General features: G+C 35.8%; 1 protein-coding gene across 2 annotated transcripts in view; it reads right to left on the reverse strand.

Moving 5' to 3' along the window:
- Positions 1–27,721, reverse strand: part of CERT1 (ceramide transporter 1) — a 108,594-nt gene that overhangs the window by 48,597 nt on the left and 32,276 nt on the right. For both annotated transcript variants that reach the window (XM_059418091.1, XM_059418090.1), the window contains exons 3-5: positions 25,076–25,192; positions 1,122–1,229; positions 190–328 (exon numbers count right to left, since the gene is read on the reverse strand). In XM_059418091.1, the coding sequence (XP_059274074.1) occupies positions 190–328; positions 1,122–1,229; positions 25,076–25,192 (364 nt within the window). The remainder of the gene's footprint in view (positions 1–189; positions 329–1,121; positions 1,230–25,075; positions 25,193–27,721) is intronic.

Raw genomic sequence — 27,721 nt, forward strand, 5'->3', positions numbered from 1 at the left:
GGATCAGATTACTTAGGATGCATTATTAAAGTATCCAAGTTATATGGACACGGAAATCTGCTACATTGGGAGTTTTCAGCAAAAGTGACTATAATTACCTTTATCACTTAAAGACATTACCCTTTAAGATCAAGAGGCTTTAAATCCATTCATTCTCCAAGTAAAAATAGTGGTAATAGCCTAATTAACCTTTATCCCTTTGAAGTTCATCCTTGGAGACAGCATCAGCACAGGCATCAAAGTACTTCTGTAAAGTATCAACTTGTCTACATAGGATATCTCTAAAGGTTTCCATTTCAGCCAATTTTTCACGTAAACTGTGGCCTTTCTGCAAAACACATAAAGGGGGGCATGTAATCCGAGTTAACAAAACTGGAACAAATTTACTCCTATGAAATTTCATCACATTTTAAGGTATACATTTTATTACTGGGGGAATGGGTTAAGGACAGCTATCAGGTCAGTATAATAGCGAAGAGGCCTGAACATGACTAATTAGTAGCTTGACAGTGATAAGCTTGAAGGAAGTAAGACAGCAGTAAGTCTGGCAATTTGCTAATATAACATTTAATATTTTCGAATTAAACAATGTGGAAAAAAAACTGCAAAAGACTTTGGGCAAACATGTTACTGGGTAACCTTTCAAAGAAATGGTGAATGTCATCTACAGAACTTTTAAAAGAAGGTCTTGTTCCATCATACAGAATCTCTGATTTCATTGCACTGGAGCTATTTTACAACTCTTTAAGTAATAGAAAACAGAGAGTAATGTAAATGATTCATGTCCATAGAGGTGCAAATGAACCTTGCCCAGTGGATATATTTAGCTACTAATCTCTGAATACTGACCAGCTTTGCATATATTAGCAAAATCATTTCAATATATTCTCCCTTGAACCAATTTTTTTCTTTATATCTTAACTCATTAATGAATGAAGTAAAATCTGCTATGTTTATTCTGTATTTGTAAGAATCATGAATTTGCCCCATAAAAATGATTCTATAACATCAAATAAATTACATTATAGAAAATTCTTTCAAAAAACTATCAAATAAGTTCTTTTCAAACATTCAATCCTAAACTCAATTTATGCTGCCTTAAAGCATAAATGACCACAAACCTTGAATGAAGAGGTGGATGTTGCAGAATAGCCACTTGCTCCAGACACCAGTGACACCATAGAGCCATGCCGACGTAAGCTGGATTCAGACCCATACCCAGATTCAGTCTAAAAATGAAAGTAAACTAGGTGAAAAAAAACTAAGCAAAAAGTACTTAATCATCACAAGAAGAAAAGTTGCAATTATGTGAGGTGATGGATGTTAACTAAAATTATCATGGTAATCACTTCACAATATGTACATATATCAAATCATTATGTTGTATACCTTAATACAATGTTATAGGTCAATTATATATCAATGAAACTGGAAAAAACACTTAGGAGAAAACAAAAGTTTTCCTACAAATCAACACGGTTATTCATTAATGACAATAATTAGCAGTTTGGGTCCATGCAAGAAATATAAGCATGCCACTGGCATAAATAATGCCTTTCCATTCCTAACTGCCATTTAATTTAGAAATATACTGAATAACAACTACATGTTGGGCTAGTGGGCTGAAAGTGATAACAGAAAAACTACCTACAGTAGGCAAATTCATAAGGATGAAGTAGGAGTGGTTACCAGGGACTAGAGGGAGGGGAAATGAGATGGAATTTAACAGGCATAGGGTTTCTGTTGCAGAAATTGAAAAAATTCTGGAGATGAATGGCGATGTTCAACATGAGTGTACTCCATGTCACAGAACTGTACACTTAACACATGGCTAAAATGACATTGCTATGTATATTTTACCACAATAAAAAAACTGGACAAAATAAAGCTAAAAAGATAACAAAAAACCTTTCAGTAGTATTTTTTAATAGGTTAGTCACTTACTCTGACACAGCTCAAATATAAAAATGTCTCAGTGAAGCCTTTCTTTTCTACCAGGTAAATTGTCTCCGTATTCTGAACCATTTTATGTCATGATTATGACATTTACCACTCAACGATTACAGCTTACATTTTGTAACTACAACCGGAGCTGGATCTTTTTTTTTTTTTAAGTATTTTATTTATTTATTTGACAGACAGAGATCGCAAGTAGGCAGAGAGGCAGACAGAGAGAGAGGAGGAAGCAGGCTCCCTGCTGAGCAGAGAGCCCGATGCGGGACTCAATCCCAGGACCCTGGGATCATAACCTGAGCCGAAGGCAGAGGCTCTAACCCACTGAGCCACCCAGGCGCCCCTGGAGCTGGATCTTCTAGAAGACTGTACCTTTTTAAAATTTTTGTAGTCATTTCAACAGTTCATGGCAGAAATAAAGTTTCCAATTTGGGGTGCTTAGGTGGCTCAGTCAATTAAGTGTCTGATTTTTGACTCAGGTCATGATCTCAATTTGAGGTCATGGGATGGAGCCTTGGATGGGGTGTGTCCCATGTGTGCACACACATACTCACAGGAATATTACTTAGCTATTAAAAAGAATGAGATCATGCCATTTGCAGTGATAGGGATAGAGCTAGATTGTATATGCTAAGGGAAATAAGTCAGAGAAAGACATATTGTATGGTTTCACCCATATGCAAAATTTAAGAAACAAAAGGGGTGAACATATGGGAGGCAGGAACAAAGAAAAGGAAATAAACCATAAGAGACTCTTAACAATAGAGAACAAAATGAGCGCTAATGGAGGGAGGTGGATGGGGGATGGGTTAGATGGTAGATGGGTGATGGGTGTTAAGGAGGGCACTTGTGATGAGCAATGGGTGTTATATGCAAGTGATGAATCACTACATTCTATTCCTGAAATAAATATTGCACCATATGTTAACTAACTAGAATTTAAATTAAAAATTTGAAAAGGGAAAAAAAAAAGAACAATGTCTTGCGTAAACCAATAGTTGTATAGGAAATGTAATGGATTTTTAGGAACTAGAACACAGAGGATGTAAAATGTGAGTGGAAATAGTTTCTATAATATATTGTACTTAATTTTAATGATTCCTAATCTTAACCCTGATAATCAAGTAAGTTAAGAAAAACTCCTAATTGTTGCTACAAGGTATGATACCAAAAATGATTAGCTCTTATTTTATCTCTTAAGTTTAGTAACTGAGATAAAGTTATTCATAGTTGTTATTTTTTGGTTTTTTCTTAAAGATTTTTAAAAATTTATTTATTTGACAGACAGAGATCACAAGTAGGCAGAGAGGCAGGCAGAGAGAGAGGGAGGAAGCAGGCTCCCTGCTGAGCAGAGAGCCCAATGCGGGACTCGATCCCAGGACCCTGAGATCATGACCTTAACTGAAGGCAGAGGCCTAACCCACTGAGCTACCCAGGCGCCCCCTCCTATTCATAATAGTTTTTAAAACTAACAGTAGAAAGCAAGCAGAGATCCAGAATATTTGAGCAGGTATTTTAGGCACTTGGAAGAATTTTTTTCAAATGTTCAATTGTTTTATGTATATCAATAGTACTGCTTTTGTCTTAACAAAGGTGGACAATAAAATTGGGGCTCTGAAGAATGCAAACCCTAAATATTATTACAGTGTGGAGTCTAACTGTACCCCAATATCCAGGAGTTCAATTAATTATCCTCCATGGTGTGATTACTTAATAAACTGGCAAAATTGAAAACTTTTTTTTTTTTTTTTTAAGATTTTACTTATTTATTTGAAAGAGAGCAGGCATGCAAGTTGGCGGGGGGAAGGGAGAGGGAGAGGGCTAAGTATCCCCATGCGGAGATCAACAAGGGGACATGGGATCAATTCCAGGACCCTGAGATCATGATCTGAGCCTAAATCAGCCCAATGCAGAGCTCAATGCAGGACCCTGGGATCATGACCTGAGCCAAAGGCAGACACTTAATGACTGAGCCACCCAGGCACCCCTGAAAAAATGTTCTTTTAGGTATAAGAATATTAAATTTTCATACTGATTAAAGTAATAAATAAAATGTTCATGCTATCATTTTTACATAAATGATATTAATATTAGTTCAGAACATTTCTACAGTTCCGTATTACTTAAGTTTATTATTCTAGGAAGAAGAAGGAAAAAGAAGGAGGAAGAGAGAAAGGAGGAAGAGGAATCCACAACCCAAAGAGTACACAACCGCTGAAATTTACCCATGTGAAAACCAGTAGTCTCTCTTTTTTTAAGATTTTTATTTATTTATTTGACAGAGACAGATACAGTTGAGAAAGGAAACACAGGTAGGGGCAGTGGGAGAAGGAGAAGCCAGGAGCCCGATGGGGCTCCATCCCAGAACCCTGGGATCATGACCCGAGCCAAAGGCAGATGCTTAATGACTGAGACACCCAGGCGCCCCAAAACCAATAGTCTCTTAAAATTCAAACTTCCAGTATATACTGGCTGCCTAACATTCAAAGTGAAATTGTCATAGTTCAGTAGTGCTTATTTATATAAAACAGTCCATTAAAGTCCATGCAATACATTTTTAACTATCAATTTAAACTAACAAATTACATATAAACTTATAACTGCCTGGAATCAAAGCTCTTCTCCAAGACTTACCACTCCTCATCTCAAAGCAAAGCAATGTTTTAGGGATGAAGCAAAATAAGTATTTTTGGGCCAGGAAAAAAATTAATGAATGGGCAAATAAAGCATGCACGTCATGTAAATTGTACCTCCAGAAAATCTACTTTTTAGAAGATAAAACTAATCTATAAGAAAAGAAGTAGGCCAGGGAGCAATGGGGGCAATGGTTACAAAGAGGCACAAGAAAATTTGGGGGTACAAAAAAAACCTGGGGGGTACAGATTATAATTGTCCAAACTCAACTGTCCAACTAAAATGGATACATTTTAAGAAAGTAAATTGTATTTCAACAAAATAAAGAAAAAAGGTAAGCTTGTTTCCATATAATAGAATCCCACCAAAAGAGAATTCTGATTACACCAATCATATAGCTCACAAAAAATAAGACCTTTGATATACTGTCCTAAAGCTGCTAGGTTCTTTACCTAGAATCGTTCTAGTTTCTTCTCTCTTTTGACAATAATACTAACTTTCTAAGTGTAGTATTTCTACACTTTAGTCATATTGGTTTGGTCAAGTTTCTCATTAAATACTGAAGACTGGCATTAAAAATAAGAATCTATCTGTAACAGACTAAAAATATAAGGTACTTCTTCAGTCACTTATCTTAGACACCTACGTGTCATTCATTTCTAAACAGAAATTAATATGAACTGCCTATTTAAATACAGAACCATCCTCTAATTTACAATAAAAATTTTACAGTATTAAAGTAGATTCTAAGTATTTGCAAGATTCAAAATCAATTTGAAATTTAAATCTAAATAAATCTACGATCTTCAACTAGTTGCTTTTTGTCAATAAGTCTTGGAGGAAGTAAAAACTACTTTTTTAAAAAAGATCTTTTAAGATCTTGAAACAAAACAGAAATACCAAGTTTTTCTAAAGGTCTTTTCACCATAAAACATACTTATTTCCTCGTCTATTTTTTCAGGTTCCACTATTTCAAAACAAGCAGTATTTCCTCGAGATGATAGAATAAAGACTTTACTACAGTAATAATTGATAGTGTCATACATTTAAAGTAATGGCTCTTAACTGAATGTGGAGACTGAGAGTTTAGTGTAATTGTATATCTACCTCTAATAAAGTTTCACTTAAATAAATTCCATTATGAAGCATAAAAAATCATTCCAAGGAAAAAGAAATAAACTATAAGCACTTGTGCTATTATTCAATTTAAATAATGGAGATTCAGTTGTCACTATTTCAGTCAACAAGTGCATAAGGTAAGTTAAATACAAATAAATGTTTAACAAATATATGTATATGTATATTTGATAAATGTATATCACATATGTATCTTCACTGCTTAAAATCTAGTCATTCTGGGGGTGCCTGGGTGGCTCAGTGGGTTAAGCCTCTGCCTTCAGCTCAGGTCATGATCTCGGGGTCCTGGGATAGATCCCCCGCATCAGGCTCTCTGCTGAGCAGGGAGCCTGCTTCCCCCGACACCTGCCTGCCTCTCTGCCTACTTGTAATCTCTTGTCTGTCAAATAAATAAATAAAATCTTAAAAAAATAAAATCTAGTCATTCTGAAAATGTCTGTAACTGTGCCAATGATACATTGCATAGAACATTCCTGATGGTATTACCACATATTTAGAGTAATTTTATGACACAGCCACAAGATGGATCTAATAATTTTGGGGAGTCACAGAATAAAAATTAAAGAATACTCTCATCACTTTAAAGAAGTATCTTCAAACTACATAATTAAGCTTGACTGCTTTTCTTATTCACATAATGTGGCTTGATTGTTTTAGGTTTCTGTAAAAAAAAATCCAATCTATCAACCAAGATATCAACATTTTAAAAACATTTGGTCATAGGTATTAAAGATATATATATATATATTTTCAATTTTTTATTTATTTATGTGACAGAAAGAGACACAGCGAGAGAGAGAGAGAGAGAGAGAGGCGGGGGAGCGGGAGAGGGAGAAGGGAGGCTTCCTGCTGAGCAGGGATCCCCATGGGATGCAGGGCTCGATCCCAGCATGCTGAGATCATGACCTGAGCCGAAGGCAGCCCCTAAACGACTGAGCCACCCAGCTGCCTCATCTAAAAGAAAAGTTATAAAATCTATTCTGAAAAGGGGCAATGTTCCTTCCTGACATCTCTTTTGGCTTCCCAAGATGTTCACCTTGAAGGCAACAATACTCATCCTGAATTAATAAGGTATGCTTTTTGAAAGCAAAGTGGGGTGAGGTCAGCAAAAATGGAAATGGGAAAAATTTACTTTACTGCCATAACTGATATTCTGTTCAGTGTTCTTAAAAATTGTAACATGCTTTCAAAACCTCATTAGTATGATTTTGGGACTAATACTTCAAAGGTATGCTGGCTTTTTCTTAATCCAACTCACTGTTCCACAAGAAAAAAGAAGTTGAGCTTACTTAAAACCTGTAATTACCAACATATAATATTTTGAAAACACAAAATTCTATCTAAAATTAATAATGCAGAACTCAAGGGTGCCTGGGTGGCTCAGTGGGTTAAAGCCTCTGCCTTCAACTCAGGTCATGATCCCAGGATCCTGGGATCGAGCCCTGCATTGGGCTCTCTGCTTGGCAGGGAGCCTGCTTCCACCTCTCTCTCTCTGCCTGCCTCTCTGCCTACTTGTGATCTCTGTCTGTCAAATAAATAAATAAAATCTTAAAAAAAAAAAAAGTAATGCAGAACTCAAATACAGCTATGATGGAATATTCTTCCCTTTCAATATATCTGCTTAAAGTTCCTCATAGAATGCTTTGCAAAAATACCCTTCTTTCCCAATGTGCATGTTTCTAAACCAGATTCCTGAAGATGTTATGCATAAACACAGAATCCTATTTTTGTTCAGTGAAATATTTACTTGTACACATCCTACATAGAACAAGGTTTACTGCTTTTAAATACTACAATACCACACCTTTATTATAGTATTCCTTTTTATTAAAACAATCCCACAACAACAAAAAAACCCCATAATCCTTTGGCCACTAGAGGGGATCAGAAGCATTTTCCGAGTATCAGTAAACTGATGAGAAGGTTACTACTGGTCAAAATACAATAGTAACCTCCAGACTAATTCCTTCATGTGTACCTTTACACATACAACTTTTTGAGAAAAAAATAAAAATAAATTAAATCATATAAGTTCAAAGTTACAAGTTTAATAAGACACAGAAATACCTAAGAACTGCTTTGAAAAGAAAACTTCCTCAAAGTCACAATTAAATTCTGAATTTTGGCTTAATCATATGAGAGAGAAACTTATACGTTATCATTTTATACAATCTGTTCATCATTCCATCTAGACTCTAAAGGCAGTGGTTAAAAAACATAGCAAAAAGGCTGACTTATTTTAACAGCATCCACCTTTTGAAAAGCTTATTCTTTTTCCTAACAATACTCTCCAGTAAGAAACACAGCAAAGAAATTAAGACAGAAATGAAGTAACTTCCTCATGGTGTCAAGAATCCTCTAGTTCCCCCTGCCCCTCCTGCCCCCAACTACATTGTCTCTTTCTATTTTAACCATGAAAAGAGAGAATATACAAGATTAAATGCTAACATAAAAACAATGGAACATTTTTCAGAAATTAAAATTCTGAAACCCATAATAAAACCAAATAAGCTTGCTAAGTTGTGAACATTCATAGATCTTATTGTTTTATGAGACTGACGTGCTACCTACTGTGCTAACGAGGCACCTCATAGATCTTATTGTTTTAAAGCAAACCACACGAGAAGTGAGACACTATTCAACCAATATAACTGTGATTTAAAATATCATAAAAGTTGCAGTGGCAACAATTTTTTTTTGTCTAAGTAAATGTAAACATATTATTTGAGATAAGAAAATCTGGCATAGCAATTTCATGCTCATAAACATTAAAAACTCATCTATTTAGCCTTTCAAATACTTATGGACAACCCCCCCACCCAACCCAGCAGCAGCCTCTAAAACTGTAAGAACCCAAGAATAAAAGAGAAGGTTCTAGTACCTACTAAAAATTTTACAAGTCAGTCACTACCTTCTTGGGTTTAATTTTCTTATCTTTAAAATGATATGGGTAGTATATGGCTGTCATTCTCTGCACTAAACCTAAATACCTAAACATAGGGTAAAAATGTACATATGCAGTGGAGGCCAAATGTAAGGCAGTCCTTTGTTGAACCAGATGGAAAGATAAAACACAACTCATTGATAATAACATACTATGAAGAGAAGGTCAACTCAGAGCAATTTCCAGAAATTATATTACCTCATGAATCAAAGAAAACTTAAAATATATTTAAGAAAATGGTCTTAGAGAGGATTTTTTACCATATTCTAATTGCCTAAATCTCAACAGCACTCCACTGAGTAGAATATTTTTTTCAAATAATACTGGAAAATAGAACATTTGCTCAGATTAGTCCCAGAAATATTCTTTTCTTTTCAGATCCTAGTCATTCTTATATCATAATTTAAAACCTAGTATCAATAAGGTAATTTAAAGGTCATTTATGTGGTGCTGGGAAAATTGGACAGCCACATGCAGAAAAATGAAATTGGACCATTTCCTTACACCACACACGAAAATAGACTCAAAATGGATGAAGGACCTCAATGTGCGAAAGGAATCCATCAAAATCCTTGAGGAGAACACAGGCAGCAACCTCTTCGACCTCAGCCGCAGCAACATCTTCCTAGGAACAACGCCAAAGGCAAGGGAAGCAAGGGCAAAAATGAACTATTGGGATTTCATCAAGATCAAAAGCTTTTGCACAGCAAAGGAAACAGTTAACAAAATCAAAAGACAACTGACAGAATGGGAGAAGATATTTGCAAACGACATATCAGATAAAGGACTAGTGTCCAGAATCTATAAAGAACTTAACAAACTCAACACCCAAAGAACAAATAATCCAATCAAGAAATGGGCAGAGGACATGAACAGACATTTCTGCAAAGAAGACATCCAGATGGCCAACAGACACATGAAAAAGTGCTCCATATCACTCGGCATCAGGGAAATACAAATCAAAACCACAATGAGATATCACCTCACACCAGTCAGAATGGCTAAAATCAACAAGTCAGGAAATGACAGATGCTGGCGAGGATGCGGAGAAAGGGGAACCCTCCTACACTGTTGGTGGGAATGCAAGCTGGTGCAACCTCTCTGGAAAACAGCATGGAGGTTCCTCAAAATGTTGAAAATAGAACTGCCCTATGACCCAGCAATTGCACTATTGGGTATTTACCCTAAAGATACAAACGTAGTGATCCAAAGGGGCACGTGTACTCGAATGTTTATAGCAGCAATGTCCACAATAGCCAAACTATGGAAAGAACCTAGATGTCCATCAACAGATGAATGGATCAAGATGATGTGGTATATATACACAATGGAATACTATGCAGCCATCAAAAGAAATGAAATCTTGCCATTTGCGACAACATGGATGGAACTAGAGCGTATCATGCTTAGCGAAATAAGTCAAGCGGAGAAAGACAACTATCATATGATCTCCCTGATATGAGGAAGTGGTGATGCAACATGGGGGCTTAAGTGGGTACGAGAAGAATAAATGAAAGAAGATGGGATTGGGAGGGAGACAAACCATAAGTGACTCTTAATCTCACAAAACAAACTGAGGGTTGCTGGTGGGGAGGGGGTTTGGGAGAAGGGGGTGGTATTATGGACACTGGGGAGGGTATGTGCTTTGGTGAGTGCTGTGAAGTGTGTAAACCTGGTGATTCACAGACCCGTACCCCTGGGGATAAAAATATATGTTTATAAAAAATAAAAAATTATATTAAAGGTCATTTATGGAACTTGGTTATTTATTTTGCATTTTCTTCTCCTGGAACACGAGATGAGGTTTCCTTTACAGAAATATCTAAATAGGCCAAGTGCTGTAGTGAGATGTGAAGCTGGAGGAGTTAAACAGGACCTTCTCACATACCCTAGTTAAATGTTAAAAGAATGTTAAAATAGGAAATGAGACACTGCCTACCTATTACAATGAAAAGTACTACAAAAATGCCCAAATACAACATAGTACAGAAGTAGTAGAAAGTAACAACAGCTACCCCCACTCTTTTCTTGACTTCAGAGCTCCCTTTCTTGCACTTAAAATTTAGGGCTTTGGATTCCCTAATACATCCTTGTAGCTAAAGGGGAAATTAGTAAGCTACCAAGTACTTCCTCTGTACTAAAAGCTTTTTGACACAATCAGTAACACAAAAGAGGATTCTAAAGAACTTTTACACTCCGAAATTCAGACTTATCTTTTAAAAAAATTCCTCCCTCCTTTAAGGGATTCTGGTGGTCCAGCTATTTTTTTTCTGTGACATTAAAATAGAGGTGAGATATAACTAGATAACTATCAAATTTAGTGGTATAAAGACAGTCTATTCAACATTTTTTCCACCTTAGTTTTAGAAAAAAAATACCAAGGGATAGAGAGATCTTTCCTATTTTGCTCTGAGAGGAGAGTTGATGAGGGCTGAGTAATTTTCTAAAAAAAAAAGTTTTAGATATTAATTCCAGAAAGCCACCTTGAATACATTGTAACAACAACAGTAAAAGCTAAACTTGGGATATTTACCTTGTACCAGGCATGATGCCAACACTTTAAGTGCATTATCTCATTTAATTCTTGTAACAGCCTATGTGAAATAGGTACTATTATTATACCCATTTTACAGGTGATTTGATTTAATGTCTTTAGCATCACAGAACAGGTAAGTAAGGGAGCCAGGATTTAATTCCAGATTCAAGTGCCCATGATGTTAATCATTATACTATACTGTTCCAACATCCAGAGATTTTTGCTTCTACATCTTTCAAATCTCTTTTTAAAACCAATCCTGAAAATAGTTCTCCTGATTAGATTTTATTGTCCCACTCCCATTCTAGTTTTTCAAAGTAGTATCTGCTTGTGTAAGGAAAAAAGTACAAAACTATCTCCAATCTTTTTAACTGAGAGTTATTCTTCACTCTGGTATATTTCCTTATCCTCTGTACATTTTCCTCTCAAAAGCTTAAGATAAAGTTTATTTCTTTTTTAAAGATTTTAGTTATTTATTTGACAGAGAGCGAGCACAAGCAGAAGGAGCAGCAGAGGAGAGGGAGAAGCAAACTCCCTGCCAAGCAGGGCCCCCCAAAATGCCAGGACCCCGGGATCACAACCTAACCCGAAGGCAGATGCTTAATCGAACGAACAACCCAGATGCCCCTGAGATAAAGTTTATATCCTGTTTTCCTTTCCATGTAATATAATTTTCTCCTTACAACATAGCTTTGTTAGTGTTCTATTATACTATGATTCTGGTATTTATTAGGCATATCATTAGGCCTGTATATTTTTCTGGTCTTTGTATTTAGTATCTACTGTCTTCCTACATAAAGCATTTTTCTGCAGTTTTAGTTGTATTTTTATGATAGTTTCCAGAAGTAGATTGCTAGGTTTAAGGGTATGAGCACTTCTGATATCTCTTGTCAAGTACTTTCCAGAAAGACTGCACTGATACACATTTCATGTGCAGAATATGCAGGTCTTTGTTTCACTGTAACTTTACAGTATTATTAGGGTTTTTTTTGACCCTTTTTAAGTGAGGTAGATTAAAAATGTATTCTGTGACTTTTTGTTTTCATTTTTGTAGAAGTGATATATGTCTACTGTAAACATTTCAAGCAATATAAATAATACTGAAAACTACAAAAAAGAAAATGAAAATTTAGGCCATTTAGAAATCACCAATATTCCCTCTACCATATACTTCCTTGCATGTACAGCCTTACATTTGTACATAAATGACATTATACTGTTTTGTAGCTTTTCTTCCTCACAGTACTAAGTTATGGTTATTTTTTCATGTTTGATATAGATCTCAATTTCCTCCCCACCCCCTAAGAAAGGAATACATACCTTTTTTAGTAATTTTAGGTTTGGGGCCAAAGTCCCAGAATAATAAAGAATGTTCATCTGCTGACCACGATTTTTTTTTTTAAGATTTTATTTATTTATTTGACAGACAGAGATCACACAAGTAGACAGAGAGACAGAGGAGGAAGCAGGCTCCCTGCTGAGCAGAGAGCCCAATGTGGGGCTCAATGTGGGGCTCGATGCAGGGCTCGATGTGGGGCTCGATCCCAGGACCCTGGGATCATGATCTGAGCCTAAGTCAAAGGCTTTAACCCACTGGGCCACATAGGCGCCCCTGCTGACCACTGTTTTATGTGCCTATATTTCTTTTAGGATCTTTGTGGAGAAGAATTTATGGTTCTGTTTCCTTGGCTAATTATAATCTTACATTTCATCAAACCTGCAAATACTTCTTAAACATTGTAAAACCTGTTTTTTCAATTTCTGGAACATTTGAGGGTATTCAAAAAGCAACAGTAACTAAAATAGTAAATTTTAACAATAACAAATAAATAGTAAGTTTTGCCACTGTCCCTTCTTTGCAATTAGATAAAAAGAACAGAATTATGACTTTTTAATCCCATGCCTACAGAGCTTTCTTCTGAAAGAAAATAGGCATTGGCTTGTTTTTTGGGGGGCAAACCATAAAGTAAGTTAAAAGAGTAGTAGTGATACTTTGTTAGATTTGCTATTAGATTTTTTAAATTTTATTTTCCCCTACAAAGTGTTTCTAGAGTAGTAATATAAAGGAATATCCTGCCTATATTAGGGTTGAAGGGGAATACAGTATTTAACATTTATCAAGCACTTATAATATAAATATTACAAAGTATTAAAGATTTCTTCACTATGAGGCACACTTCTTATTTCCTTGTCTATTTCTTTTAAGTTCCACTATTTCAAAATACGTAACATCTCCTTACAACAGACATATGTTAGAACAAAAGACTCCCATTACAGCAATCCTGATGTTACACATTTTAAATAATGGATTGTAAATGAATATGACAGGAGTTTAGTGTAATACTATTTCTCCCTCTAAAGTACCTTATAAGCAAAATATGGACTTGATCCTATGGGAAATAGGAAGCCAAACGAGATTTAAAACCAGAAATAAAGAATCAGATATCTATTTTTAAAGGATTACTCTGGCTATACGAGAAAGGATTTTAGTTAGAAAGCTGGAGAATTTATCCAAACAAGTCACTCAGTGACCAGAACTAAAGAAAAGCAATGGGAAAATAAAGAAAGGGAATTAAATGATGACAATACCTAATTACACCTCTATCCCTCTACAGATCAAAGGAATATTTCTGAAAAGAAAAAGTGTCTAGGAAATGAACAGTGACAGAACTCGTATAGACAATCTTAGCTCATCTGTCAAGGTCATAGGCTTTCTGTGAATGAAAAATGGCAAGAATTGTTTTCAACTAGGATAACATTTTAACCTGTAGGATATTCACTTATTTTGCTACCTATTCTTACTGTTTCTAACCCAAAGTTTTCTTTCATCCTTCAATTCCAAATCAACCCAGAATATTTACCAGACAATAAGACCATGTGAGCAAAATCTTTGTTAAAGCTACGAGTTAAAAAGATTTGATGAAAAGAGCAGTTTTGTGTTCTTTGATTTTTTTTTAAAAAACATTTTCTCCCAGATAATGTCCAATAAACTCAGTAAGTAAAATTAGAGAATAGTTTTCACTGATGTCAAATGTGTAAGCTATGCCACCCACCACTACTTTTGTACATCAAACAGAAAAAAAAAGAATCCCATCTGTCTTGGTAACTGTCAGAAATATTTCCTCCTGATTAAATAAAAATTCAAATACAAACACAGTAAAAAAAAATGACTTTTGTAGCATAAAGCCTCATTTTAATATTTTCTACAGTAATGATATGACAGCTATTGAACTCTAGACTAACTACCTTTTAAAAATCTTTCCTATCTAAAGAAATATTTTGTAAGCTAAGTATAGACTAATAAAGGATAGAAAAATAAGCTGAAAATCTAGTAATATTCATCTAAATTGTTAGTGGCAAGTGACGTAGAAAATGGAGTTTGGGGGACGCCTGGGTGGCTCAGTTGGTTAAGCGGCTGCCTTCGGCTCAGGTCATGATCCCAGTGTCCTGGGATCGAGTCCCACATCAGGCTCCTTGCTCAGCAGGGAGCCTGCTTCTCCCTCTGCCTCTGCCTGCCATTCTGTCTGCCTGTGCTTGCTCTCTCCCCGCCCCTCTCTCTGATAAATAAATAAAATCTTTAAAAAAAAAAAAGGAAAAGAAAATGGAGTTTGGACCTGAAGGCCAAGAGAGAATTCTTGAGATGTCTGTAGTGCAGAAAGGCAGTTTTATTATAGCACAGAGACAGAACCTGGTGGGCAGCAAGAGCTGAACTGAGGTTGTCATGTGTGACTGACTATGTACCTTCAAGCTGGGAGGGGGTTACAGAAGACAAAAGCCTCCAAGGGATTCTGGAAACAAAGTTTCCAGAACGCTGCGGGGGGGGGGGGGGGGGGGGGCTGGCTATTGTCAGGAAAAGGTCATTTATCACTGCCTAGTAAAACCTTAGTCATGAGGCCCTTCAGAAGTATAACAGTGGAGCATATGCTTGGAGGAGGACTGCCAACATGTATCTTGGGGGGTAAGAGATAAAGGTAGTTTCCAATGTAATTTCTGTACATTAAAGGAGATTTATAGGATCCTGGGGGATTAGGATAATGTTAAGATAAGATTATCTTTTTGCCCTTAGCAAAGTACTAACATTGAGGCAGCTGAGTTCCTAGAGAAATGTCACTCTGCCTTTTCAAGGACTTGTCAATGGGCTGTAGGCAGTAAGGACATTTAATTTTTTTCTTTTGCCTTTGTTTCCCAAGTCAGCAAATATATGGTATTATAAATACTTGCAAATTTGGTAAATGCTATACAAAATTATACATTTTCAGAACATTATTATTTGTATAACTGCCGATCCCACCTTACCTTTTAAGCACAAGTAAATACGTAATTTATTATAAATGGACCAAGAGTGGCCAATTCATAGTAACCTGGAGTGAACAGGCAATCAAATTTTCTTAAGACATTCACTTTGAGAAATGCCAAGAGATTCGAGCAGTTAGCAGTAGGAGCTAAAGCTGAAAAGAAGCCAAACAGGAAAAAGTCATGACAAACCAAGAAAAAAGAAACCAAGAGTAGGATGGGAGAGCAAAAGTTACTGATAAATGGAACTATGAAAGAGAGAAAAGAACAAAATGAAACTAAGCTACACTAATTGTAGGTGGGGGAGGCAGGTGATAGGAGAGTAAATGAATTTTGTTAATAAGACCACTTGGAGTTAAGTATACAGATCCAGTTTTCTTTGCAAGTAGTGCATTATAATTTTTCCTGGTTCATGGCAATATTCCCATTTCTCAAGATCAACATGGGTTGGCTTGTATTCCCTGTAACCTAAAAACCTTAATTAAAATAAATGGACCTATGACAACAATCAATACTTGTGTAATATTTTGGAATTTTCAATATTCATCTGATCTGGACAATTATGTTCAGTGTTAGTAGATACTGCAAAAGTGTTTCCCAAAGTGTTTGTACCACTTTACACCTGTTGCTCCACATCCTCATCAACACATCATATTAAGTCCTTTTTTTTCTTTTTATTTCTTAAAGTTATACTGCCTGGTAGAAGGTGGTACCTCCTGTGGTTTAAATTTGTGTTTTCCTGATGACTAACAGCACAGAGTACCTTTTTATATGTTTATTATCCATTTGAATATCCTGTTTTATGAAGTGCCAGTTCAAGTCCTTGGCTATTTTTGTTTTAATTTGAGCTGTGTAAACTTTTCTTACTGATTTGTAGAAATGTCCCTGTCTTTCTTTCTTTCTTTTTTTTTTTTTAAAGATTTTATTTGACAGAGAGAGAGATCATAAGTAGGCAGAGAGGCAGGCAGAGAGAGAGGGGGGAAGTAAGCTCCTCGCTGAGCAGAGCGCCCAGTGTGGGGCTTCATCCCAGGACCCTGAGGATCATGACCAGGGCCAAAGGCAGAGGCTAAATCCACTGAGCCACACAGGCGCCCCAGTCCCTATCTTTCTGACATAAAATGTTGTTAAGCTATATCCCAACTGGCTACAAAGTTAATATGATCAGCTACCTAAATATCTTTTTCTCCCTGAGGTAAAATCCTTGGATTCCTCTTTTACTATCTTGGTAAAAGATAAAGACCTTCCACAGATTAAAAAAAAAAAAAAAAAAAAAAAAAACATGGCTGATATAAATTAATGACATTCCCTCTTTTCTATATGATATGCTTTATCATATGGAAAAGTATAAAGTATAGGATATACTTTATTGAGTATTTAGGCATCATACGGAAGTACAAAATGCAGATGTCAGCTCAGGCAAAGTCAGCTTTCAAAAATCCAGGTAACAAAAACTGACAAAGTTAAATTATTTTTATTCCAGAACCCTATGAATATTAAAGAAAGTTGGTATTTTATTTTCCTTGGTATCACCTCAAACCTCGAAAGTGCTGGCTGACAGTGTGTAGGATCTATATTAAGGTGTTAAAAGAAAATTTACTAACCATGTACAGATTACCAGTATAAGCAATTTAGCAACTAACTCGTACTGGTAGGAAGTGACCAAATTCTTAACCTTAATGGGAGAAACATCCAGAAACATAAGGAAGTTTTTTGCTAGTTAATGTAGTCCAGTTGTGTTCCCAACTACTTGGTTTTTCTACAACTTACATGAGAAAAATGACAGATCCTTGACTGCTCTGGCAGCTGCTAGACTTGTACTTCTCTCAAAAACGAAAACTCATTAATGTAAAGGAAAAATAAAATTTGATTCCATCTTCTTCCCTCTGTCACCATGATATGGTGCAAATAGGTAAATGGAAAACTGATGTAATCCACAAATCACATGAAATTAGTTATACAAAGAATAATACACTAGGGTGTCTGGCTGGCTCAGTCAGAGGAGTGTGTGGCTCTTGATCTCGGGCTCTTGAGTTCAAGCCCCATTTTGGAGGTAGAGATCACTTACATAAATAAAAACAAAAGTAAAAATGTGGTTAAAAAGTTATATTTGATTCTTAAGTCTTTGCCAAGTAAACCAGACTCAAAATACAAAGTCAAGTTTTATGATAATCATTTATAAAGCAGACAAATACAGAAAGAATCTCTAGTATCTGTTAAGGACATTTTCCAGTTATTACAGTTGATTAAATATGACAGAGATATGACTTTATATGACCTAGATATTTAAGAAGTGCTAAGAACTAACAAGTATATTCTGCCATATAGCTATTTTAAAATAGTTTCCTAATAAGCTTATGTCAAATTTAAGACAAAGAAATTAAAGTGTCAAATAAGCAGAAACTGCTCTTAAAAATAGAGAAAAAGCACCAAGATCAGGTTGTCTCAGAGATAGCATGAGAAAAATTATTTCATTATGTCAAAGAACAACACAGTTTTTAAGAGGTCTTTGAAGTGAGTCTTGGGCATCATTTAGGTGGCTCAACCCTGAGAATATTTTGGTAAGAAAGTTTTTTCATACTCCATCTCATTTCAGGCAAATATGTAACTTCATCTCAAAAGTTGTTTTGCATCTCATTTCCTCAGAAATCCCTATACTTCTCAGGCTGAGAATAAACCTTTCTTCTGAAAGTATTCAACAGAGCTTCAGATATGAATTAGTGGGCCTTCACAAAGGGATACTGATAAATCTATAAACATTAAATGATAAAACACCTGCCTGCAGATTCCCATTACAGAAAATAAACACTTACAATAATTATCATTTGGATTCTTCCTCCCTTACTGTGTATCTTCCTATGATTCCTCATGTCTTGGATAATGTCCAAAATGTAGGGAAAGTCTGCATGACCCATGATCACCAAAATTTCAGATCTACTAAGGTTCTCCCTTATAGAAATAAAGGAATGTCATGATTGCCACAAACAAACTGTCAGAGCCAAAGAGCATGTAACTTTTTCAACATGATTCTTACATCTGCCAGTACTACAACAGTCCTCCTGCTAGGTTTTTTGAGAGGTGGGGGAGTATATTTCTTTCATGGTAAAAAGAAACTATGCTTAGTCAAAATCACATGGCAGGAATAATCCTATGATTCTTTTAAATAATCACACTTCTTTGAAAAGCTAATCATGCAAAAAATGTTCACAGAGGTCTTTTGATAACACACAGACACATCTAGAAGAAAAATATGTTTAACCCAAATAAAAACATCTTAATCTTTACATTCATATAGCTTTTAGTTTTCAAGTAATTTTCACAAACACCATCTCATTTGATCTCAAGACAACATGAGAGATGGTCAGAGATTTAAAAAAACAGCAACAAAGACCTTGTCTTTAAATATCACTTATTTAGGGGTGCCTAGGTGGTTCAGTTGGTTAAGGGTCCAACTCTTGATTTCGCCTCAGGTCATGATCTCAGGTTCATGGGATAGAGTCCACTGGGCGGGGAGTCTCCTGAGATTTTCTGTTGCTCTCTCCCTCTGTCCTTCCCCCTGCTAGCTCTCTTGCTTGCTCTCACTCTCTCTCTCTAAAAATAAAATAAAATAAAATAAAAATCATTTACTGGGGCGCCTGGGTGGCTCAGTGGGTTAAGCCGCTGCCTTCGGCTCAGGTCATGATCCCAGGGTCCTGGGATGGAGCCCCGCATCGGGCTCTCTGCTCAGCAGGGAGCCTGCTTCCTCCTCTCTCTCTGCCTGCTTGTGATCTGTCTCTGTCAAATAAATAAATTAAAAAAAAAATCTTTAAAAAAAAAAATCATTTACTTAGTAGTGTCTCAAATCTTAAGGAGATATGCAGAATACGAATGCACTCCACACAATAAAACAACCACACTATTTCAAAATAAAATTACTGATCTGGTATACATATGCCCCTCAGTATCGAAATAGAATCTTTGAATTTAAGAATGACCTCAGGAATATCTTTCTTTCACAAGGGTCACTGTCTACTGTCACAACTAATTATGCAACTTCGAATATAATGACAACATTTAAATCAAAGAATCATCTTTTTAAAATTTTTCTTCTAGTGAGCAAGTTATTCTTGGAATGAATACCAAGGAGAAAAAACAGCACCAGACAGAGAATACAGAACCTACTGTATTTCTGTCAAAAATCATTTTTACACCATACATGAAGATTAAAAGAAAAACAAAAACTTCATAAATCATAAATTTCCCCCATAAAATCTGCTTTACAAAATACTATAAATTATTTCAACTAGAAAATCAATGAGTCTAATGCTTTGCTGATTCCTACAAAGTTGTGTATCTAAATCTTTAAGGAGCTCATGGTCTAAAATAAACACTAGAGATACGAACACATACAAAAACCATGGGAATATTGTGATTCAAGAAGTCTGACAGTTTAAGTCAACAAAATATATTTCACATAAATACATACTTATAGGATGGCAGAAGGACTTGTTGGCCAAAAGCTCGGGTTCTCAGGTCAGAAAGACCTGGGTCTAAATGCTGGCTCCTTTACTAATTAATTAGCAAATTGACCTTGGACAAATTACTTAACCTGTGTCTCAATTTCTTCATCTATAAAAATAGGATAATGTTAACCTTATAAGACTATGAGAGTAAGAAGAGATAAAGTATGTTTATCCCCATTATCTGACATACATTAATTCTCAAAAATGTTAGCTATTACCACTACAATATTACTATCGTTAAAGAAGTCCTATAATATAGAACTTTTGGTGTATGTGAGTGTGTGGGGGTGTTAAACAGATTAATATACACAGTTATTAGAATGAGTAAAAGGGCCACATGGGAAGGAAAGAACAGAAACCTCCAACTTCTTCCAGATAATTAAAAAAACCAAAACCTGTCAGGGAAGCCCTAACAAAGGCTTAAGAGCAAGAAAAGGAATGCAGTCCCATCTGATGACATCAGAAGAGAAAAAGGCCCTCTGTTCCAAGTGTTTTGTGTCATAGTAATGGCAGCGGGTATAATGAGGAAGTAACTGTAAATAGAACTCTATGAGCTGGAAGAAAGGGAACTCATCAACTTTGTAGTACAACAATTTTGGTTTATCATGACAGAGTTATTTTGCTTGTTTTGTTTTTGTTCTGTTTTTGTGAGGGTGGTGAGGGTGGTATGAGGAGGAAGGCACACAAACAGCATACTGTCATCTTTCCTCCAAGTAACTTAACAAGGTCACACAGCTATTAAGTAGCATAAGCAGTAGTGCCAAGATTCATTCCCATAGTTATTAGACCTCAGAATCCACCAAATGCTAGTCAAAATAATATAATGCTCTTTTTGACAGCCCAAGGGCAGAAAGATGAGTTCCTAGTTGTCTTGCACACATAATGGGAGAACTCAAATGATACAATCTAATCTATAGGAGGTAAGCTTATGGGAATTTTTTCCAAATATTCACTTGTCTTTTTTTTTTTTTTCTTCCTTAGTAGGCTCCACACCCAGCACAGAGCCCAAAGCAGGGCCTGAACTTTTGACCCTAAGACCAAGACCTGAGCTGAAATAGAAAGTTGGATGCTGGGGCAGCTGGGTGGCTTAGTGGGTTAAGCCTCTGCCTTTGGCTCAGGTCATGATCTCAGGGTCCTGGGATCGAGCCCTGCATCAGGCTCTCTGCTCAGCAGGGAGCCTGCTTCCCCCTCTCTCTCTGCCTCTCTGCCTACTTGTGGTCTCTGTCAAATAAATAAATAAAATCTTAAAAAAAAAAAAAAAAAGAAAAAAGTTGGATGCTTAACTGAATGAACCACCAAGTCGCCCCTCCAAATACTCAGTTCACTAGTGGAACTGATAGAAAGCAGAATTAACATAAAATTGAATCCAAAGAAACCATGAACTAAAAGGTAGTAGAGTCTCAGGCAAGTTACTTAATCTAAACCTCGTTTCCTGTATATAAAATAGCACTTCCCTCACCTCTTAGGAGAGTAGGGAGAAAATAAACACATGAAATATATAATGCAGTAAGCAGTATTTGGATGATCCTCAGTAAGCAGGAGCTCTTACTGTTGTTGCTATCATCATCATCACGCTTTAACTATATGCTATTTATTATGAATTATCAATATAACAATGCATGCATAAATAGTAAAAAATTACTAAATTTAGGTTCTACATTCAATATTCTTTAGTGATACTGAAGAATGAATTAGGAAACATTTCCTCACTACCTTCCTGTTCCTGGTCTATGGGGGAAAAAAATTTGTTCAATACATGTGGTGATCACATTTGAATTTTCTCCCTCCTAAAAATTAGTTCAGCAAATCAAACAATTTATTTTTGGAATTCATATTCAATTTAAATTTTCACTGATATGTTGCTTAGTTGGCACATATCACTTAACTTATAGTACAATTAAATAACTGTTAATAATAACAATTAACATGATATCTCCTTCACTGTCTATGAATCAACTATTCTTAGAAATCAGAAATGAAAAGTCCATATAATGTATCTGAAATCCTGCTGCTGAATCTTTTTATTTTTTAATCTTTTTCTAAGAACTTAAATTCACCCAAACTCTTCTCTCAGGTTAAGTCACACTGCTCTGGACCCAAAGATTATTACTATTATTTTTTAAAGATTTTATTTATTTGATAGAGATCACAAGTAGGCAGAGAGGCGGGCAGAGAGAGAAGGGGGAAGTGAGCAATGCGGAGCTCCATCCCAGGACCCTGAGATCATGACCTGAGCTGAAGGCAGAAGCTTTTTAACCCACTGAGCCACCCAGGCGCCCTATTATTATTTTTTAAAGATTTATTTATTAATCTGAGAGAGATGGAGGGAGTGCGCATGTGCATGGGGGAAGAGAGGAGAGTAAGAGAGAAAGAGAAAATTCACAAGCACACTCCCCACCAAGTAAGGCTTGATCCCAGGACTCTGAGATCATGACCTGAACCAAAACCAAAAGTGAGCTGCTTAAATGACTAAGCCATCCAGATGCCTGAGACCCCAAAATTGTATCTATCTGTTGTTCAAAGATGCAAAGAAATCAATGATATGGAAGAAATATAGCTTTATGCATTATTCTCCACTCAAGGAAAAAATACAAAATGGGAACTTGCAGAGAATACTTGTTTGGCTTTACTAAGAAAAATAAGCAAAATAAAATATGCTTGATTAAAACAGAAAAAAACCAGCCCTGTAATCTATATCAGCTGATTAAGCCTTTAAGCCCTAAGTTAAAAATACAAAAATTAGCTCTATTTAATAAAAACTTTAATTATTAGTAAGAGGACTGGGCTTCATTAAGTACACAATACCATCTCCTTATGTGCACATTTTGTAACTCTCACTGAATGCAGAATTCTTCATCCAAAAATAACAGGTATAATTCAGTAAATTCAGTTGTCACTCCAAAGCCCTTTCTTTTTCTACTATCATAAATGAGAAAATGTATCAGCCACTCTGGTAAGTATATCTATTACCTCCTGTATACCTTATATACACTAAGAAGAGGTAAATTATCACAAAACCCAAAGTTGTATATGGTGCATAGCAGAGGATGTAGTGTCTGAATCCAGGGCAGCCTAGATTCAGAGCATTCAGATTCTGGAATTCTAGCTCATCTCTTTTAAATAAAACTGTTTCTCATTTTTTCCACTTTTAGACCCTTTTCTGAAGTAATAAAATCAAAATAGTGTTCACAAAATTTTAAAATTTTATTTTTTTAAGTAATCTCTACACCCAACATGGGGCTTGAACTCACAACCTTGCAATCAAGAGTCACACGTTCTTGTGACCAAGCCAGCCAGGTGCCCAAACATAAAAAAAAAAAAAAAAAAAAAAAAAAAATTAAATCAGTATAATACTTAAGCTAAAACAGAGGGGGAAAAAAATGGGCATCACGGCAAGTATTCTTGATGCCAGGAAAAATTCATTATCAATAATCAAGAAATAAAAGCTAATGCATGATCACTATCAAAAAGAACTTGTCTATAATACCTCAAACCAGACAGGTTTTTCTTGTTTTAGTGTGTGCGTGTTGTGTGGGTACATGTTTTTGCACCTGTTAAATGACCAAAACAGGTATTTCAACTACAACTTTGTGAAACCCAAACAAACAAGTACAGACAAGTACATGAATGAGTAAGTACAAAGTTCTTTTTTTTTTTTTTTTAAGATTTTATTTATTTGACAGATCACAAGTAGGCAGAGAGGTAGAGAGAGAGAGAGAGAGAAAGGAGGAAGCAGGCTCCCTGCCTAGCAGAGAGCCCGATGTGGGACTTGATCCCAAAACCCTGAGATCATGACCTGAGTTGAAGGCAGAGGCTTAACCCACTGAGCCACCCAGGCAGCCCAGTACAAAGTTCTTTTAAGTCACACTCAGGAATGGCATCATGAATTTACATCCCTTCTTGTTTTTTCATAATAAATTAAAATAGCTAATAAGCAGATTTGATATCAAACGTTTCTTTAGTCTACATAGCACTTACTTTTTTTTGTTAAACATTTTATTCATTTGAGAGAGAGGTGGGGAGAGGGAGAAAGAGAGAGAGAGCGAGCATGGGGGTGGAGCAGAGGGAAAGGGAGAAGCGGACTCTGGGCTGAGCAGGGAGGGACCCCACATAGGGCTCTATCCCATAACCTCAAATTGAGATCATAACATGAGAAGACAGATGCTTAACTGACTGAGCCACTCTGATGCCCCTTATTCATGCTTTAAATAACAAGAATGTGGCTTACACATTTGATGTAAGAAATACTTTCTAAAGGTTTACTACTAAACAGCTTCCTATTTGAAACAAATTAAATGATTTACAAACGTTTATACTATGAAATTATCCAAATGGCTATAGATCACTATAAAAATTAACACTGAAGCTTCTAAATATTAGTTATACATTTAGTATTATCTCAAGGACCTTTTATCCAGATAATACAAAAGGCATTCACTATGAAGCATATCCTAAGTATAAAAATCAAGATATATTTTTATTTTAAAAAGGTATATTTGTTGTCGCCTTCTTAGCGCAGTGGGCAGCGCGTCAGTCTCATAAAAAGGTATATTTGTTTTAATTAACAATGAAGGACATTTGTTGGTATACCTCTCAACTTGCTAGATGGAGTGCTGCCCAACTCATGAATTGTTTAATAAAGCCAATTAGATCTTTAAAAAAAACAATTAAAAATATTTGTCATAGCAAATTTCTTTAGAACAACTCAAATATTAGGAAAAACTCATTTCAAAAACTTGTGTCTATACTGCTTTAATCTTTACCACCCAAATAATGTTCAACTTTTTTTTTTTTTTTTTTTAAAGATTTTATTTATTTATTTGACAGAGAGAGATCACAAGTAGGCAGAGAGAGAGAGGAGGAAGCAGGCTCCCTGCTGAGCAGAGAGCCCGATGCGGGACTCGATCCCAGGACCCTGAGATCATGACCTGAGCCAAAGGCAGCGGCTTAACCCACTGAGCCACCCAGGCGCCCCTGTTCAACTTTTTAATAACACGTTACATCTCAAAACTTTTTACAGGAGTTACTATCAGTCTCTGGCCTAATCCTCCATGAACAGGTAAACACTGGAGCCCATACCTTGTGCTGTTCGATGGCATCTATCCACTGTTGTCTGTGATCCGGATCCTGAGCACGAAGATACCAAACGCTATCATTTACACTAATATCAAATCGACATTCATCAAAATCATGGGGCTGTGGAGAAAAAAGTAGAAAATCAAAAGCAAAGCTAGTTATATTCTTGGAAGTGTTATCCCCAAGAGCAAAAAGATAAACATATCCATTCTGGCTGGTGGGAGACTCCTGTTATTTTTATTTTTCTACTCAAATAACTTTTTTGAAGATGTCTCAGATAAAGAGCACAACAAGAGCATAGTTACCAAATACTAAGTTTCATTCAACTATTCCTACAAACGAGCTGATACATAAATATATTTCAAAAATAGCTCTAATATTTTTATCAAATGCTTAGAGTTAGCTTAACTAGTAGGAAAGTGCCCATAAGCACAAAAACCCCCACAAAAATAAGTTTTAGGGAAGGCATTTACTACTTTTTCCCTGCCTCCATTATTCAAAAGTATATTCTCATCATGAACAGTTGTAGTTAATTAAATGTGATAAAATATTTTTATATTGTATCATAAAATAATGTTGACATTTCCTTCAAAGTATCTCAAATTAACTTCTTTCAATGTCTTTGATAATAACAGCCAGCAGGGCTTCTTATGAAAAGCAAAAATAAAATATACATTACCTCAGATCTATGTTAGCTAGAAGAAACTGCCTACATCAAAAAGTAAACATCTAGTGAAAATATCAATTATTTGGTTCAGTCTTTTACATTCTTTGTAAGAATATATAAAAATAATATTTTCTATCCTTGATTTTTGTTCAGTAAATGAATTCAAGTATGACAGGATCACATCACATATACCACCTCTTCTACCTGACAGAGTACAGAAAGTCATTCAATTTCTTCTCCTATAAATAATCTTATTCTTAGAGAGGAGAAAGTCCTCTCTGGCCAATGTAGTAATAAACTTATTTGATGAATTGAATCTACATATTGCATTTCCAAGATTTATTCTGTATTCTTTCCTCCTTTTAAAAGCATCAATCTTTTATCTCCTTATCTGTTTAGCAAAAACATTGTAACTCCACAATGTTTTTTCCATTACAAAATAGTTTCTCTTTTAAGATGATAACAACAAACCATGGCTCTGACTGGCTAAAAGATGTAAGTTAGGCATTTTCTGAATCAGAGTGCACTCAACATCATAGTTCAGACTATGGTGGAGGTAGAATATAACAGAAAGAAGAAAAAGGAGAAAACAAGAACACATACTCTGCTTCAGTAATTATGAACACAGAAACACGTAACAGATAACATTTAAAAACTCATGTATACAATAATGACTACAAATTTAATGAAATGCCAAATAGTCAAGTCTTAAGAATGGGATTCAGTTACTTGAAAGTTCCTTGAAGGAAGCATAGAACATACAATATCTGAAGAACCAAGTAAATAATTTAACTGACCAGTCTACTGTTCTAAGTAGCCCAGAAGTTTTTAAACTTTCACTTCATAATCATTCTCATTATATTTCTAGCTACCATTTCTAAAAATATTTTATAGTTTGTGTTATTGTTCAGTAACCTCATTAAAGCTTTAGAAAATAAAATATATGTTAGTTCAAAATTTACTAGTTTTTCCAGCAAATACTTCATCCTGTTTGACATCTTCAAAACCTCCTCACAATGTTCCAGTGATTACAGTGCTACATTTAAAATATTCCTGAAGGGCACCTGGGTGGCTCAGTTGGTTAAGCCACCTTCTTTGGCTCAGGTCATGATCCTGGAGTCCTGGGATCAAGACCCATATCAGGCTTCCCCTGCTCTGCAGGAAGCCTGCTTCTCCTGCTGCTTGTGCTCTCTGTCAAATAAATAAATAAAATCTTTAAATAAAATAAAATAAAATATTCCTGAAAGCAGAAATGCACCACTAGGCTTCCTCTGGCTATGTGTGAATGAATAAAATCTAAAATCAGTATGTACAATTTGCCAAATTTCTGTATCTACCAAGTATACCAATTATGATCTCTTCTCCCTATTTCAAAGTTTAGAAATGTGGAAAATGTCAAGCTTTTGGTAGAGTTGCACAGAAATAGAATAAAATGATAGTCTAGAAAGCTGGAATTAACGGATCTGAAAACTTCAATTGAATGTCACCCATTACTGTTATACACAGTTATCTCGATACCTATACACAGAGATGGTGGTTGACAGAAAAAATGTACAAAAGAAGGTAGCCAGTTCTACCATCAACAATCTGACAGGTTGGTGGCATAAGGAGGAACGCACCGTCAGGTGAGAGAGAGTCTGTAAACACAGAAGCCTTGAGTTCCCAAAATGTGTAAAAGCGAGGCAAGCTAAGTCTACAGGGCAAAGAAAATGACAGACTTAAGAGGATGTGTTTCAGAAAATACTGAAGTCTAGACAACCAAGCTCACAACATGTGTGAACTGTTCTCACAGTTCTAGAGACTACAAGTCCAGATCACTGTGTCAGCATGGTGGGGTGTTCGTAAGGGCCCTCTTCCTGGTTTGCAGATGGCTGCCTTCCAGCTGTGTCCTCCTATAAAAGAGAGAGAGCTCTCTGATCTCTTCATCCCTTCAGAATGGTGCCAATTTCATCATGTGGGCTTCACTCTCATGATCTTATCTA

The sequence above is a fragment of the Mustela nigripes genome, chromosome 12, assembly GCF_022355385.1.
Source record: "Mustela nigripes isolate SB6536 chromosome 12, MUSNIG.SB6536, whole genome shotgun sequence".
Taxonomy (NCBI): Eukaryota; Metazoa; Chordata; class Mammalia; order Carnivora; family Mustelidae; genus Mustela; species Mustela nigripes.